Source organism: Equus asinus, chromosome 15, assembly GCF_041296235.1.
Source record: "Equus asinus isolate D_3611 breed Donkey chromosome 15, EquAss-T2T_v2, whole genome shotgun sequence".
In the NCBI taxonomy this organism is placed as follows: Eukaryota; Metazoa; Chordata; class Mammalia; order Perissodactyla; family Equidae; genus Equus; species Equus asinus.
This window is the reverse complement of record NC_091804.1, coordinates 28,982,635-28,996,244: the sequence shown is the minus strand read 5'-3', so window position 1 is coordinate 28,996,244 and position 13,610 is coordinate 28,982,635. Positions and strand designations below refer to the sequence as shown.

General features: G+C 53.0%; 2 protein-coding genes across 4 annotated transcripts; one reads left to right on the top strand and one right to left on the bottom strand.

Moving 5' to 3' along the window:
• The first annotated feature begins 589 nt into the window (after positions 1-589).
• Positions 590-10,999, top strand: BLCAP (BLCAP apoptosis inducing factor). Its single transcript, XM_014847170.3, has 2 exons — positions 590-739; positions 9,069-10,999. Exon 2 carries the CDS (start codon positions 9,245-9,247, stop codon positions 9,506-9,508), a length of 264 nt encoding a protein of 87 aa, XP_014702656.1. The 5' UTR covers positions 590-739; positions 9,069-9,244; the 3' UTR covers positions 9,509-10,999.
• NNAT (neuronatin) lies at positions 4,787-7,268 on the bottom strand. 3 transcript variants are annotated; one of them, XM_044747810.2, is made up of 3 exons: positions 7,055-7,268; positions 6,044-6,119; positions 4,787-5,815 (listed from the first exon to the last, which is right to left on the bottom strand). In XM_044747810.2, the coding sequence occupies exons 1-3, from the start codon at positions 7,124-7,126 to the stop codon at positions 5,586-5,588; spliced, it is 378 nt and encodes a 125-aa protein (XP_044603745.1). In that variant the 5' UTR covers positions 7,127-7,268; the 3' UTR covers positions 4,787-5,585. The 3 variants fall into 3 exon arrangements, with proteins under 3 accessions (XP_044603745.1, XP_014702657.1, XP_014702658.1); XM_014847171.3 differs by having other exon boundaries at positions 6,039-6,119; positions 7,055-7,266; XM_014847172.3 differs by lacking the exon at positions 6,044-6,119 and having other exon boundaries at positions 7,055-7,256.
• Positions 11,000-13,610: the final 2,611 nt, after the last annotated feature.

The following is a 13,610-nucleotide window of genomic DNA, read 5'->3' as shown; positions in this document are numbered from 1 at the left end:
TTTAGTACTGCACTTACACACAGAAAGGGCTCTAGAAACGTGCTTAACTAACTAATAAATGAATACACTGCCTCCTTCAATCCCCGTAACAACCCTGCGAAGGAGGCATTTCATCAGACACGAGGAAGCTGAGTCGGGGTGGGCAGGAGGCGGAGTCAGGTCCCGACTCGAGTCAGGTTCTAAGTGCTGAACCCGGATCTTTACGCTCCTGAGCTTTAGCCCCTTGGGGAAAGGGCCAGGGAGGGGGCGGACTTTGAGCCACGAAGTTTTCCCGGAGTACACGGGTCATCCACGCGGACCACACGAGACCGGAGCTTACCTATAAGGACTGAGGTACGCCCCCTGGGCGCTCAGGGAGTAAAGATCACAATCTGCTGCATATGCATAAGGGGACCATGGGCCCTTGATGTGGGACTGCCCAGGCTGCGCCTGATAAAAAATTCTTCGGACTTGAAGACTTCGGAGCCCCCAGAGTTCTGCACACATACGCATAAAGTCTTCAAAGGGTCATCTGGCACGGACATTGAAGGGACGTTGGAGGAGAGATACCCCAATTTGGGTCATATGATCAGGCTTCTGCCTTAGGCAGCCCAATCCCAGGAGGGGTCCTCGGCCGGCTCGACTAGAAGACGAAGGGGGCGTCACCCCGGCTTCCTGCGGCGTCGGTGGCGAGCTGAGGTGGAGGCAGGCTGCTGCAGCGAGGGCGACAGTGGCGGCGGCGCCATGGCAGGGCTCGCAGGTACCGTGGCAACGGCCTCCTGGGGCGGGATGAGAGGCCCTCAATGCGGCCACGCCGCCATGTTGTCCCTTTGGGGTCACCTTAGGCGTCGCCCGGTCCTTCTCTGGGGTTTTCCTTCCGCGCACCCTGGGCGCCAGCCCTGTCCGGTGTCACGTGATTGCCCTATTTGGCCCCAGCCTGGGCCTAGGGGGTCCCTTCCCGCCCCGAGGGCGGGTCACCGGACTGCTGGGTTCTGGTTCTGGCCTCCAAGGTCAGCGCTCGCCTGTCTGCTCCTGGGATGGGGTAGGCAGAGCCGGGGAGCGCGTGACTGGGGGGCGCGCCCACCCCACTGCGGCCCCGGGGACCCTGGCAGGGGGCCCAGCTTCTGAGAGGCCTGTCACTCTGTTCCCTCCACTTGAGTTGCACTAAATCAGAAGGGGCATGCGGCAGAGGGGAGACAAGGGTGTCCCGCCCCGGGCCCCGCTTTGGTGTCTGGGCTGATAGGTTGACGCTGTGCTCTGGGGCGCGGGTGCTTTTTAGTCTTGCTAACTTTACATCAAGTCTGGATACCCATTGCCTTTCCTCCAGTATACATGGGGAGTGGCCCTCAAGGGCAGCTGAAGGAACGGAATGCCTGGCACACTAATGGCCTGGAAAGAAGTATGGGGGATGGGAGACAGTTGCTTTTCCCTCCCTCCTTCCAAACCTTCTTTAATTTCCTTCCAGGCCTCCGTGTCCCTTTTCAACGCTAAATGTTGGGACAGACTGGGGTCTGTCCTAGGAAAGAAATGGTCTTTCTGTTTATAGGTCTGGATTGTGTTTTATCCCTTTCAGGGAACTGGTGTGTTGGGGACAGCTTCTGTTTGCCCTGCCTGACATGGTTCAACCATCCTCTCAGCCTTCTGGACGGCAACACCAAAGCCAGGACCAAAAAAAAAAAACGTTCCAAGCTTAAGTGCTAATGCCAGGTGTTAGATCTTGTTTGTTTGTTTTAAATCAGAGACTAATTAATGTCAAGCAAATCTGTTAAAAGAATCCGAGCCCTGGTCAGTTTCCAGTCACCAGATCAATTCCATCTCTTAAATTGGTCTTGTTAGAATTGTTGCCAAAACAGTTTAACCTTTTATCTGTAATATGTTGTTTGAAAGAGGAATCTGGAAGTCTGGGTTTGGCTGTCTTTTTTTGTTGTTGATCTCTTATCTTTGAAACATATGCATTCCATTTCAAGCCTGTCACTGTGTGATATACCAAGGACCATGTGTTGCCTGCCTCTCTGACTTCCTGTTTTACGAATGCTCAGGAATCTGGATCCTGCTGGGATATGGGCCCTGTGGGAGGGAAACGGGGAGGAGCAGGGAAGGGGAGGGGGGAGGTGAACAGGATCATTCCCAGAAAAGATGGTGACATGTCTCTGGGGCATATAGAGGAAGTCAGAGGTCACCAGGGAAAATGAGACTGTTAGACTAATGTTTTGTGTGTCTGTGTGCAGACGTTTAAATCTCTGGGGGTAAAACTAACTGCAAATTCAGAGTCTCACTTTAGGGTGCCAGCTCCTGAATAGATACAAGCTTGAAAATAGATATCTAGCAAATGGCTCACAGCAAACCAAGTCTCTTCCAAACCATGTGTAATAGGCTGTTGCTGTCCTGCAGCTGAAGCTCAAGAAACTTGTCCTTCTGCCCCTTCCTTCAATCACAATCCAAATACTCCACAGATAGAGGTAACAGTGTCACATAGCACCCCACACCTCTGAAAGTCATGGTATCTACACCCCCTGGGGACTTAACTTCAACTGATTAGGCTAGGAAACTAACATCCCTCATGGGGCATTAGTCCCAAGGGTGTCACCTGTTGCTGGAATCCCACAAAGCCATTCCCATCCCTTCACAATCATCAGTTCTATCCTTGGCCTTGTGGGGGCAAAGTTCTGTGGGGGTGGTAAAGACAGTTTAGGGAAAGGGGAGGCCTGTGGACATTTCACCCTGTAGACTAAGGTCTTTGCAATAAAACTCGCCATTTTCAGTTCCTCCCAGAATAAAATGTTTTGATGGTATTGCTTCTGGAAAAAATTTTATAACCAAGATGTGTTTGGACTGGACTTTTAGGCATCACACAGGAATAGAAAGTGAACACATTCCTTCTGTATTCTGTTGTGGGTTGTGTTTGCTGCCAGAACATGGGGACGAAAGGGAGGAGTGGACATTGCTCATTCACGCCCACCCAAGCAGGTGCAGGCCACCAGCACAGCCCTTGCCTGGAAGTCCGTCATCACCGTGCCGTGCTCAGAGCCCTGCTGATGGATGGATGGAGGAAACCCCACAGATGGGCTTTGCCAAGATCTTTTGGAAAGACCTGGGGCTGCCAGGAGCCGCCTGCCTTTTAAAGGGGGCACAAAAGGCTAAGAGGGGCCTACTGTGTCCAGAGTAGCCAGACCCTTTCATGCTGCTTTGGCTTGTCTCCCTGAACCCAGCTGCCTTGTAACTGGGTTGAGGTTAGAGCATCTGGGGTGGTGGGGCTGTGGGCACACCCTTCGAAGGCTCTGAGGGGGAGGGGCAGCCTTCATTGAGAACACGTCGAAATATGTTCGTGGTTCTGTGGGTTTAGTATAGAAAACCACAGATACTCCCAGTCTTGAGGCCTGCCAAGATAGGGGCTTCAGAAGGCAGGTGTGGGCATTGCCTGCTGATGAGTTAGCCTGGGGCAGGAGGAGGGCTGCCTTACCTTCAGGCTATGATAGGAGCTGGGGGGACCCAGCCCAAGGAAGATGGAGTCTTGGATTGCACATCCCCACCCCAGTCCCAGTGAGTCCTGATTGCCATTTTGATGGCAGAATATTTCTAGTATGTTGGGGTTTACTGGATCTTAGCAGCCCTTTTACAGAGGGGAACTGAAAGTGATGGGTAGGAGGTGACCTGGCCAGGTTCCCTGGGCTGTTTGATGCCATAGCCAATACCGGAACTGAGGTCTGCACCCTCCATCCCCATGATTCTCTGCTAAACTGAAGTTATAGGTGCCTCTAGGGGTGCTGGTGGTTGGGCTAAGAAATGTAAGGGGCTTGCTTAGGGGAGGGAAACATCATCAGGCTCAAGGGGCAAGGTGCTTTGTGCTCCGGAACTGTTTGTGACAGCCGTGACTAAGGGATTTGAGGAAGTGGCAGAAAGAGAGATTTATGGCCCTCCAGCTCCCGTTGGTGTTGACCCAGGAACAGGTGTGTAGTGACAGGGACACATAAAGCCAGAGACAAGGCTAAACAGGCGGCAGAGCCATTTGGTGAGGCAGTCAGCTGACTCCACGTAAAAGGAGCCCTGACTCACTGAGGAGTGGGAGAGGGGAGAGAAGTCGGGAGCCGAGCAGCCAGCCCACCCGCCCACCCTGATATGGCAGGGGAGAGCCCAGGGTCAGGGACCTGGTAAGCACCCCTAAGAATATGGAGGCTAATGCTGAGAAGAGCAGAGAATCTGATCCTGGGGAGAGTGAGCTGGACACAGGTTCCTGAGGGTGGGGGAGGAGACCCTGGAGAGTAGCAAGGCCAGGCAGGATGCCTTTGTAGGCCTCATGGTAGAGGTTGTAGGGCCTGGAGGTATGAGCCGGGGTGGGGAGGCACCACACACCTCTTATCCCGTACTCATTGTCCAAGGCAGTGCCCACCCTGCCCAGTGCTCATTTCCTGGGGGCTCCTGGATAGAGATAAGACTGTGTTCGGAAGTCCTGATCAGCCCCTGGGTCCCTAGTATCCCATTTTGAGGGCTACTCCCACCTTTTCCAGTGATTACCTGCCAAGGCTCCTTATCCCAGTACTAGTGAAGGCACCCACTCCCTCTTGGGGGGAAAGTGGTCCCTTCTTCCCAGAGCACAAGTGAAGCTGTGAGCCTTTCTCTTTGAGGAGGGAGAAGTGGTCCTTTATCTCAGGACAGTGTTGAGATGGAAGTGGGTTTGTGAGGGTCCCAGTTTATTCCTATTTTATTGTCTCCCCTCCTCTCGCTAGTGTTGTGCCCACTCCACAACGGGCACGTCAGCCCAGTCTCAGAAGTATGTGTCGAAGCCGCAAGAGAAATCACAAGAGACAACTTTTTGGTGCGCCTCCACTGCCCCGCAGGGTCCTGGGACACTGTGCGAGACAGGGGAGGTACTGGTTTTTTATTTTTTGTAGAGGTGGTCCCTGTCCTCCAGGAGCTTACAATCTAGCTGGGGAGACACAACTAATGCACACTTATACAATCAGTACAATTAGCGATTACCACAATATTGACCACAATTGCGTGAGACCAGGGAAAAGCAAGATCAGTGAGGGGCTGGGGGCTCGGAGAAGGTGTTTTAGTAAAGATGGGGTTTGTTTACTGGTTGTATAGGTCCAAATTGAGTGATCCATTTCTTTTGGGTGGGGTGGGCTTGGGAGGCAGTGAGAGGGAGGGGGAATTGAGGGAGCAAAGGCAGCAAGGCTGGAATGCACGTGCTGTAGGCAAGGGACAGTGAGAGGGCCCACTCTGTTTCTTCACCCGCCTCCTCCCTCACCCTCGCCCTCCAGTCCCGCCACACTGGCACGCAGTTGGCGCCTTGTCTGCTGCACTGAGATTCAGGGCTTCGGCTGGTGGCGCTGGAGTGTCCATTCTGCTGGCTGGTGTGGTTGTCTGGATCTCTGTGGTGTGGGGCCTGCTGGCGTGGCCGTGGTTTCCGGGCTGGGATGTTGCTGTCCCGACTTGGTCCAGATAAGAATGCACTGCCTATGCCCAGATCTCAGGGGTCTGCTCCCCCAAACCCCCCTCCTCCCTCTACCCCGCCTGGCAGTGGGACGGGTGCAGAGGAGTTTGGAAAGGTTCTGGTATTGTCATCATTGTCGGTGCTGCTTCTCCGGGGGCCTACCGGCCCCTCACTGACCTTGGCAAGTGCTCCTATGGCGAGGGAGCACAGGGGACCCCCCGTTCCTGCGCGGCACTGGCTCCCATGCTGGTCGAGATGCACAGGAGCACCTGGTGACACGGCCGCCCAGGGCTGGGGGCTGGGGCCTCAGTTGGGGGCTCGCTGCCGGCGCTCTCCCAGCACCTGCCGCCCGGTCCTCGACACGGTGTATGCCAGCTTCTGCAGAGAGTACCTGAACACCTGCGGTGAGAGACCCAGGACCTGCCCTTAGAGGCGAGCCCCCGCAGCGTGTCTGCAGCGCTGCGGTGCCCGCCCCCGCCCCACCCCCTGCCCCGCCCGCCTGTCCGACCAGGAGAGGCCGGCGCGGGCGCAGCTTGTCCACGAGTCAGGGCAGCTGGAGCTTTTCCAACTGTGCTGAAGGCTGCATGGCTGCAAGCTGATTGGACCCACAACTTAGGTATACCTCACTTCTCGCAATGGGCTGTGTCCCTGGAGGATTTCGAAAAGCGAATCCTACCCAGTAAATGCAGCATTCCAGGAACACCTTGAAGGAAATATGCAATTCCTTTGGCAAAGGATTCCTTTAAGAGAATTCTTCCTGCAAGGGGTGCTTTTAGGGTAAACGATTTTGTGGACACAGCGCTTTCTTCTGTTTTATTTCTTTTTACACGAAGCGCTTTGCCTCTATTTGATTTTTTTTAAATAAAGCGAATTGTCCTTTTTTGGAAGTGCTTTTTTCTCTTCCATTTTTCCTGCAAAGAGCCTTTTCCTCTAATTGTTTTCTTCAAAGCGCTTTTATCCGATTCATTTATCTCTTAGCTCCTTTGTCTAATTTTTTTCTGCAATGCGCTTTTTATCTAATGCATTTTTTTCTGCCAAGTGCTTTTGTCTGTTTTATTTTTCCTGCAATGCGCATTTGCTCTAATTCATTTTTTCCCGCGAATTACTTTTTGTCTAATTAGTTGTGGGGTTTCTTTTTTTGCAAAGTGTTTTTTATTTTTTCTCAGAAGTCCCTTTTTCTAACTTATTTTTCGTCGTCCCCCCAAATTTGTGTGTTTTAGGAAAATTTCCCCGCAATGCGCAGTTTTCTAAGGCGGAAAATTTTCGCTATGCAAGATGTAAAGTCTCTTTTCGCAAAACAGAAGTGCCCCGCCCCCCTCCTAGGATCGAGTCTGAGTGTAGCGGGTTTTTCTTACCGCGTTGGTCGCTAAGAGTCTCGATGATTGTTCGCGGCTGGTGCCTGCCGCGCCCCAACTCTTTGTTCCCGGCCGGGCGCGGGCGCACTGGGAAGGGTCTGCGCGAGGAGGAGGGCGCAGGGGACGGGCAGAGGCGCGCGGTGCCGGCCGCGGCACTCGGGCAGGCAGGGATGCGGCAATCGGGACAGGAAGGGTCCGGGAAGCGGCAACTGCGACGCGGACTTGCCGGCTCAAGGGGCATGCATTGGGACCCCGCTCCCACCCGGAGCCCAGGCACACTTACCTGCAGTAGCACGCGGAAAATGTACCAGCCGATGATGAGCAGTTCAGCGGAGGCCGCCGCCACTGCCGCCATGGTTCCGCGAGTGGTAGGTGGGTGGTTGAGTGCGAGCGCTGCCAGAGGCCGCCGGTGTGCCGAGGTCCGCTGGTCTCTTGGAGTCCGCTGTTGGGCGCACTGCCGCAGCCGCGGTGGCCGCGCCTTAAGTATCCGCCCGCCACCCAAGTGCGCATGTGCGCTTGGGGGGGGGTGGTCCGTGAGGAGGGGTGGCTGGGGGGTGGGGGCGCTCCTCATTCGCCAGGAGAGGAAAAAATAATCCATCTGCTCTTTCCACACCGACCCCCGCCTCCTGAGTTCCATCTTAGCCCCTTTCCAGAAGATTCCGCCGTGCCGGCTTTTGAATTTCAGTGTAAAATGGAGGGGAACTGCAACTTTGAATAGCGCATAGGGCGAGGGTAGGGGTTGTGCGCCTCGTGGTGCGGAACCCCTCTCTCCAAACCCTGGCCTGCAAATTTGAGCCTAGTGTCCAGTGTCGCGCCGGAACCCACCTTGGGCACGACGGAAAACCTGATTTAGAGAGGGATCCTCTGCCCCGCAGAGCGAATAAAGGTGCCCCTTCCAGGAGCCTTGGCTTCATAAGCCTATGGTCAGCATTCCTTTTCTAATGTTCAGTGTGTTGTAGCTCAGGTCCTCTGCTTCACCCGAGTCTCTGAGCGCGTAACCTTTCCCGGATTCCTCGCATCCCGCCTCTTAACGGTTGCTAGATGAGGATCTCCGCCGGTGGCGATTGTACGGAGCTGAGGCAGGGTACTGAGCGCTAGGCGCAAAAGCGGTAGTAGCCGGTATCTACCCTGTGGGAGGGATGCGGGCGTGCCGGATTGGCGCCTTTGTATGCACGGAAGGGATGGGATGAGCTTTCCCGAGAAGTGGTTGGAATGCGCTCTGGGGTAGTTGCTGGACGGGTCATTTGAACCTCTCTTTTCTGCTCCCCTCACCCCAGGCCCTAGTAGGTCTTCAGCCAGCCAGGTTCTTTGTAGCCGTTGCGCTGGGTAGCTGGAGCTTGGAGCAGGGTTTTGCTACGGCCACAAGAGGGTTGTGGCTGCCGCAGCTCCGTTTCCAGGCGCGGCGGGAACACGGGAACATGGTTTGGGAGCGCAGCCTTGGTGCGCCGATGGCCCGCCGCTCAAGATCATCTCTTTCCAGCAAGCTGCCTGGCACAGGGGCCAACTGGCATTTGCCCCTATGTGGATAGAAAATTAATTTTGGTTAAAAGCTCATAGAGGTCAGGTTCTCTACAGTGCCAGCAGCAGATGGAGAGTGTAAGTGATCCAGGCGAGGTCAGTTTGGACGAAGTACTATGGTGATTTTTTTTCTACGTTGACTTTCGAAGAAGTGGCTGGTTTTGGCAAATGATACCGGACTATTTGAAAAAGGCAAGCTCATCCCAGGCTGCCATGTTAAAACCAACTATTTGGGGTGCTGCCACTGCAGCTTCCCAGAGCTTGCAAGGATCCATTGCCTGCGATCTCCAGCAGGCAGCGCACCACTAACTGCTTTAATTCTCCACTGTGCACCTGCTATGAGAGCTACTAGATAGAGAACCCTGTCCTTATTCCGTGGTGGCACAGCACGGAGCCCATGCCTGTCCGGTGGAACCACAGGGCGGTATTGTGAGGTCTGGGCCCCTTGAGGACGGGCCGCAGCCCCAGGAGGCGATACATGATCTCTGCTGGGCAGGGCCCAGACAAAGCCAGTCCACTGTGCCGGACCTGCTGGAAGAGCCCTCTCCAGGTCCCCGGGAAGCCCAGGGGAGATACCCCAGGAGGCTTCCCGAAATGGTGACTTGGAGAGGAGTAGTCTTCCCTGGGTGGGCAGGGAGGAAAGGGCATTCACATTTGCTGTTGTTGACCATGATCCATTTTCCCAAATAAGTATACATTCTGTTCCTGTTTTTTTTTTTTTTTTTGTCTGTCTGTCTGTCTGTTTTTTGTCTGTCTGTTGTGTTGACTTTTCTCTTCAGGATCCCTGCTGCCTTGGTGATCCCGGGCTGACAGCCAGAGAGCACAGCGGCTCAGCTCCTGGAGAGTGAGGGTTGAAGAAAGCGGAGGGCAGCCGCCCGCGCCCGCTGGCTCCCATTAGGTCGGTTCCTGCAGCGGTGCCCGGCGGCCTTGGCGAAGGCCCTGCCCGGCAGAGATCATGTATTGCCTCCAGTGGCTGCTGCCCGTCCTCCTCATCCCCAAGCCCCTCAACCCCGCCCTGTGGTTCAGCCACTCCATGTTCATGGGCTTCTACCTGCTCAGCTTCCTCCTGGAGCGGAAGCCTTGCACAATTTGTGCCTTGGTTTTCCTGGCAGCCCTGTTCCTCATCTGCTACAGCTGCTGGGGAAACTGTTTCCTGTACCACTGCTCTGATTCCCCGCTTCCGGAATCAGCGCACGACCCCGGTGTTGTGGGCACCTAACAGCCTGCCCAGTTAGCTTTCCAAGGAAGCAGAAGACGGGAGGGGAGGCATTGACATAGGTCATAAAGCATTGGAGTTTCAAATCCCGCAGCCCCGCGGGTGCCACATTCCTGACGGCGCCTTTTTGGCCTGTGATGTTTTATCCTTATAATGTGAATAATGGCACTGATCGGTGCTTTTATTGTAGAGTCTTGTAGTCGTGGGTGGTCTTGTGGTTGTGTCTGTTCTGTCCCCATCTCGGTCCCCGGCTGTCAGGATGGCCACCCCCCTCGTCTCATTCCTGCGAGGAGTCTCTGCCCATCCTGGTCAACCGCCTGGGTATGACGTAGGCAGATAAAACGCCAGTCTCATTGTCACCTCTGTGACCCGTCTTTGACAGGGTCTCCTCCCTTCCCAGAATGTTACTGTCTCCCTAGTCCCTCTCCTGGTTTCCCTTTAGTTCTCTTCTACCCCTTTCCTTTTTTGGGGAGCACCTGTCCAGGACAGGGCTCATTTTTGCACTTATCTCAAATTTAAAGAGATTGCTGACGCCCGAGAGCCTCGCTTTTTCATTGTCCTTTCCCTGGTCAGCAGGCTAGACAGAAACATGTCTTGACTGTTTGTTGTCCACAAATCTCCAGTATTTTTGCCACTTCATTTTTAAGAAAGAGGTAACAGATACGTGTTGCTCTTTCACCTGGGTGTCTGGGCTCATGCTTACCAGCCCAGCCTCGCTTCCTTTGCCCTTCCTGCTGCCTTCCTCCGCTGTCCCGAGGAGGGGGCCTCAGTGTGCCTCCCGCGCATGCTCTGCAGGATTGAGGTGTGGTGTGTGCACGTAGATCTAGCAGTCCCCGGCCGAGTGAGTGGGAGAGTACTTTGTGTTTCATAACAGCTATGATCCCCTTGATAGGTGTTTGGATATTTTTTGGTGTGCTGTGCGTGTGTGTACGTGTACAAATGTGTATATTCCTTTTAAAGAAGCTTTATGGAACGTGTTCTGATTTTGAGGTTTAGCAATAGCTAGCTATAGTAGGTACTGCTACAGTTTTTATTTAGCATGGGGATTACAGAGTGACCAGCACACTGGACTCCGAGGTGGTTCAGACAAGACAGAGGGGAGCAGTGGCCATCTTCGTCGTGCCAGGAGCTTCTTCAGTCCTGCGCGTATAGACTGTACGTTGTGAAGAATACACAGGAAGACTTTGTGACTGTTGCTTGCTGTTTTCTTTTTCTGCGCTTCAGTAACAAGTGTTGGCAAACGAGACTCTCTCCTGCCCTGCCCACTGGGGATCAGCATGGTTATCCTTCCAGTCTAAACCATCCATCTTTCTCTTGCCTGAGGTGGGGAGGGAGGTGGGCCGGCAGAGGACAGAACTGGAGGCAGTCCATCTAGGGGAATGGGAACGCGAGGCCACACTTGTGGAACATTTGGACTGCTATTCTGGAGCTTTGATTTCTGGTGTGTTCGTTGCACAGCTGTTTGAAATGTTTAATAAAGCTTTATAAACTTTACTTTGTGGTTTTATGTGGCTGCAGTCCATTTGGGTCGTGGTATTGGGTTCCTGAGTTGGTGGGGGGCAGGGACTGGTACAGAGGGGCTGAGTCCTTGGCGCCAGAGTACCTTAGCCTGAAAATTTGATCTGCTCTCTGGAGAGCAGATGGTGGGGTTGGTGGAGGGGGAGCAGGGGCAGGCCAGGCGGTGAGCAGGAGGGAGTCTGAAAGTCTTCAGAGATGAGACATTCGCCTCTCTCAGCTCCCATGGCTTCTTGCCTGACACTGTTTCCCTCCATAGGAGATTTGAGTAACCGATCCCTTGACAAACAACTTAAGACAGCTGGAACTCTAATCATCAAGGATTTTTACAGTGCTGCTTTTGAAGTAAAAATAAAGTGAAACCCCTTATGGCATTTCAAGTGGAAAAAGAAATAAGGTTGGCTGTCCAAGCTGGGGACTCAAGCGGGTAGCTGGAAGCGTGAGAGGGGTGGAGTTCCATGTCATTGATGCACACGTGCTCCCTTGGCTCTGACATTTGCGGCAAAGCCGGGTAGCTTGCCAGGACCCTGTGCTGGGTGTCCACCTCTACATCTCTCCTAGAGAGCATCCCAGGAGCAGTGTGTCTCCAAGGCACAGGGCTGTTGTGAGGGTTTATTGAGATTGTTTATTGAGTTGGGAAAGGGGTTTGGTAATTTCATACGAGTTTATCTGTTTTACGTAGATTTTTAATTTATTGCTGTAAACCTCCCCATCATCAGTTTACCCCTTTTTCATTCTTGGCGTTGCTTATCGGTGCTTTCTCTTTTTTCGGTCAAAACTTGCCAAAGGTTTGTCCATTTTAAGGGTATTTGCAAAGAGCCAAACTTTTATTGATTTGTATCTGCTGAGTATTTTTCCTGATTCTTTCGTGCTTATATTTCTGAATTCTTCTTTTCCGGGTTTCTGGATGTATTTGGTGGTTCAGCAAAGTCTTGATAAGCTGAGGAGTCATACACGTGGAAAGGATGGTTTGTTCAGCAAACACTGAGCCCCTATACTAGGCTTGCTGGGGATTTCAGGGGCAAGACCCAGGCCTGACTCTCCAGGAGTGCATGATTCTAGCATAGTGGGAAGACTTAAGAAAATAGACAATTGCAGATTCCAAAAACAAAACAAACAAACAAAAAAGGCTTTTGTGGCCTCCCTCTCCTGTGGAGGCACCTGGATGATAAGTGAAGCCAAGATTGTTGCTTATTTTGCTCTCCCTCAGAAAGCAGCTTTGTGTCTTAGGTCAAGGCCCCTGAAGAGTCACAAACAGGCCTCCCGCTGAAAGATCTGCGGCCCTTTCCAGCAGGGAGCCTGCAGCCCACCCCCTCCTAAGGCGACTGCTAGATCAGCATTCTGTCTTCCCAACAGTGCTTTCCACCTTGCCAAGACAGCATGGGCAGCACCCTGCCCTTGTTCCTGAAATGCCTTTCAGGAAAGTGGAAAGTAGATACCTCTTCTGGAAAAAGGCAGGGGCACCAGGCCTTAGAGACCACACTCTGCAGTTCTGCGGTCGCTGTGGCTCCTAGTTCGAAATGGTTGGTTGCTCACATGGTACCTGGTAATCACAAGACCTCATGAGGCCTAGGTCTATGCCTTGCTTTGGGCCTCAGTTTCCTTGTAGGTAAAAGGTGGTCTTTAGAGCGAACACAGTCTTACCAGCCCTGATATACTGGAAATCCTTTCTCCTAGGATCTTAAGGTCATTCTGGATGCACTTTGAGGAAGGCGAGTGAGCTCTGGGAAGGTGGTAGTGCCTTTGCAGGATAGTCTGCATGTGCTTTCTGCATTAGTCAGTGTACCACGTAAGCCCTCATACACCTCTGTCAGTCAGGAAGCCTTCCCAGACTTCTTCCCTCTCCCTGGGGCTGCTTGCCTACAGCACTTCTCAGCCCTCTATTGAGTGCTGGTGCTAGTGTTTGGCAGACTTCCTCTTCCATAGTGACTGAACTCCTCCCACCTCCAAGGGGGCCAGCATTATTAGTCTATCAGTGGGTACTTGTCACCATCTCATGTAGAACTAGGCCTTGGGACCAAATGGTGGGCAAGGTGGGCAGTCCCTGCCATCAGGGAGTCATCAGGCTAATGGGAAAGGGGATGACATTGGGCAGGTAATCCCACAGATAGATATTTAACTATGGATTGTGGCAGGTGCTATAAGAGAGTCTAAGAGCGGAGCTGATGTAAGCAGGGGAAGATTGATGTTCAGGTGGAGACCTGAGGACAAGTGTAAATGAGCAGTGAAATAATAAATGAGATATTATTTCTCACCATTTAATCAAGCATCTCTGTGCTCACAGATAAAGAGTCTGGGCTGAAAGTAAAATGAAGGACCACCAGTATCTGGCTGCCCTAGAATCAGAACCTAAAAAGGCTTTTTGGGGTAGGAGTCAGTCTATTTAAAGCCAGAGGACTGTATTGGGAGAGACAATTGGGAGATACTGAGGGGGTCTAAGGCTGGCATTCTGGTGGCAGGCTCCTGAGAACTCTTCAGTTTCCAACTGACTGGAACCATCACAAAACAAGGATATGACAGGAATAGGGGGTAACCCAATCATAATAGCATTTAAGGTGGGTTCTTTCAGTAGGGAACAGGATAGCCTGTG

Bases quoted from the DNA above. Each gene is read 5' to 3' on its own strand.
- NNAT (XM_044747810.2), bottom strand. From the start codon at position 7,126: ATGGCGGCAGTGGCGGCGGCCTCCGCTGAACTGCTCATCATCGGCTGG. The intron at 6,120-7,054 runs GTAAGTGTGCCT...ATTTCCTTCAAG, and splicing joins TTTTCCGCGTGCTACTGCAG to GTGTTCCTGGAATGCTGCAT. The intron at 5,816-6,043 runs GTGAGGTATACC...CTCTCACCGCAG, and splicing joins GACACAGCCCATTGCGAGAA to GTGTTCAGGTACTCTCTGCA.
- BLCAP (XM_014847170.3), top strand. From the start codon at position 9,245: ATGTATTGCCTCCAGTGGCTGCTGCCCGTCCTCCTCATCCCCAAGCCC.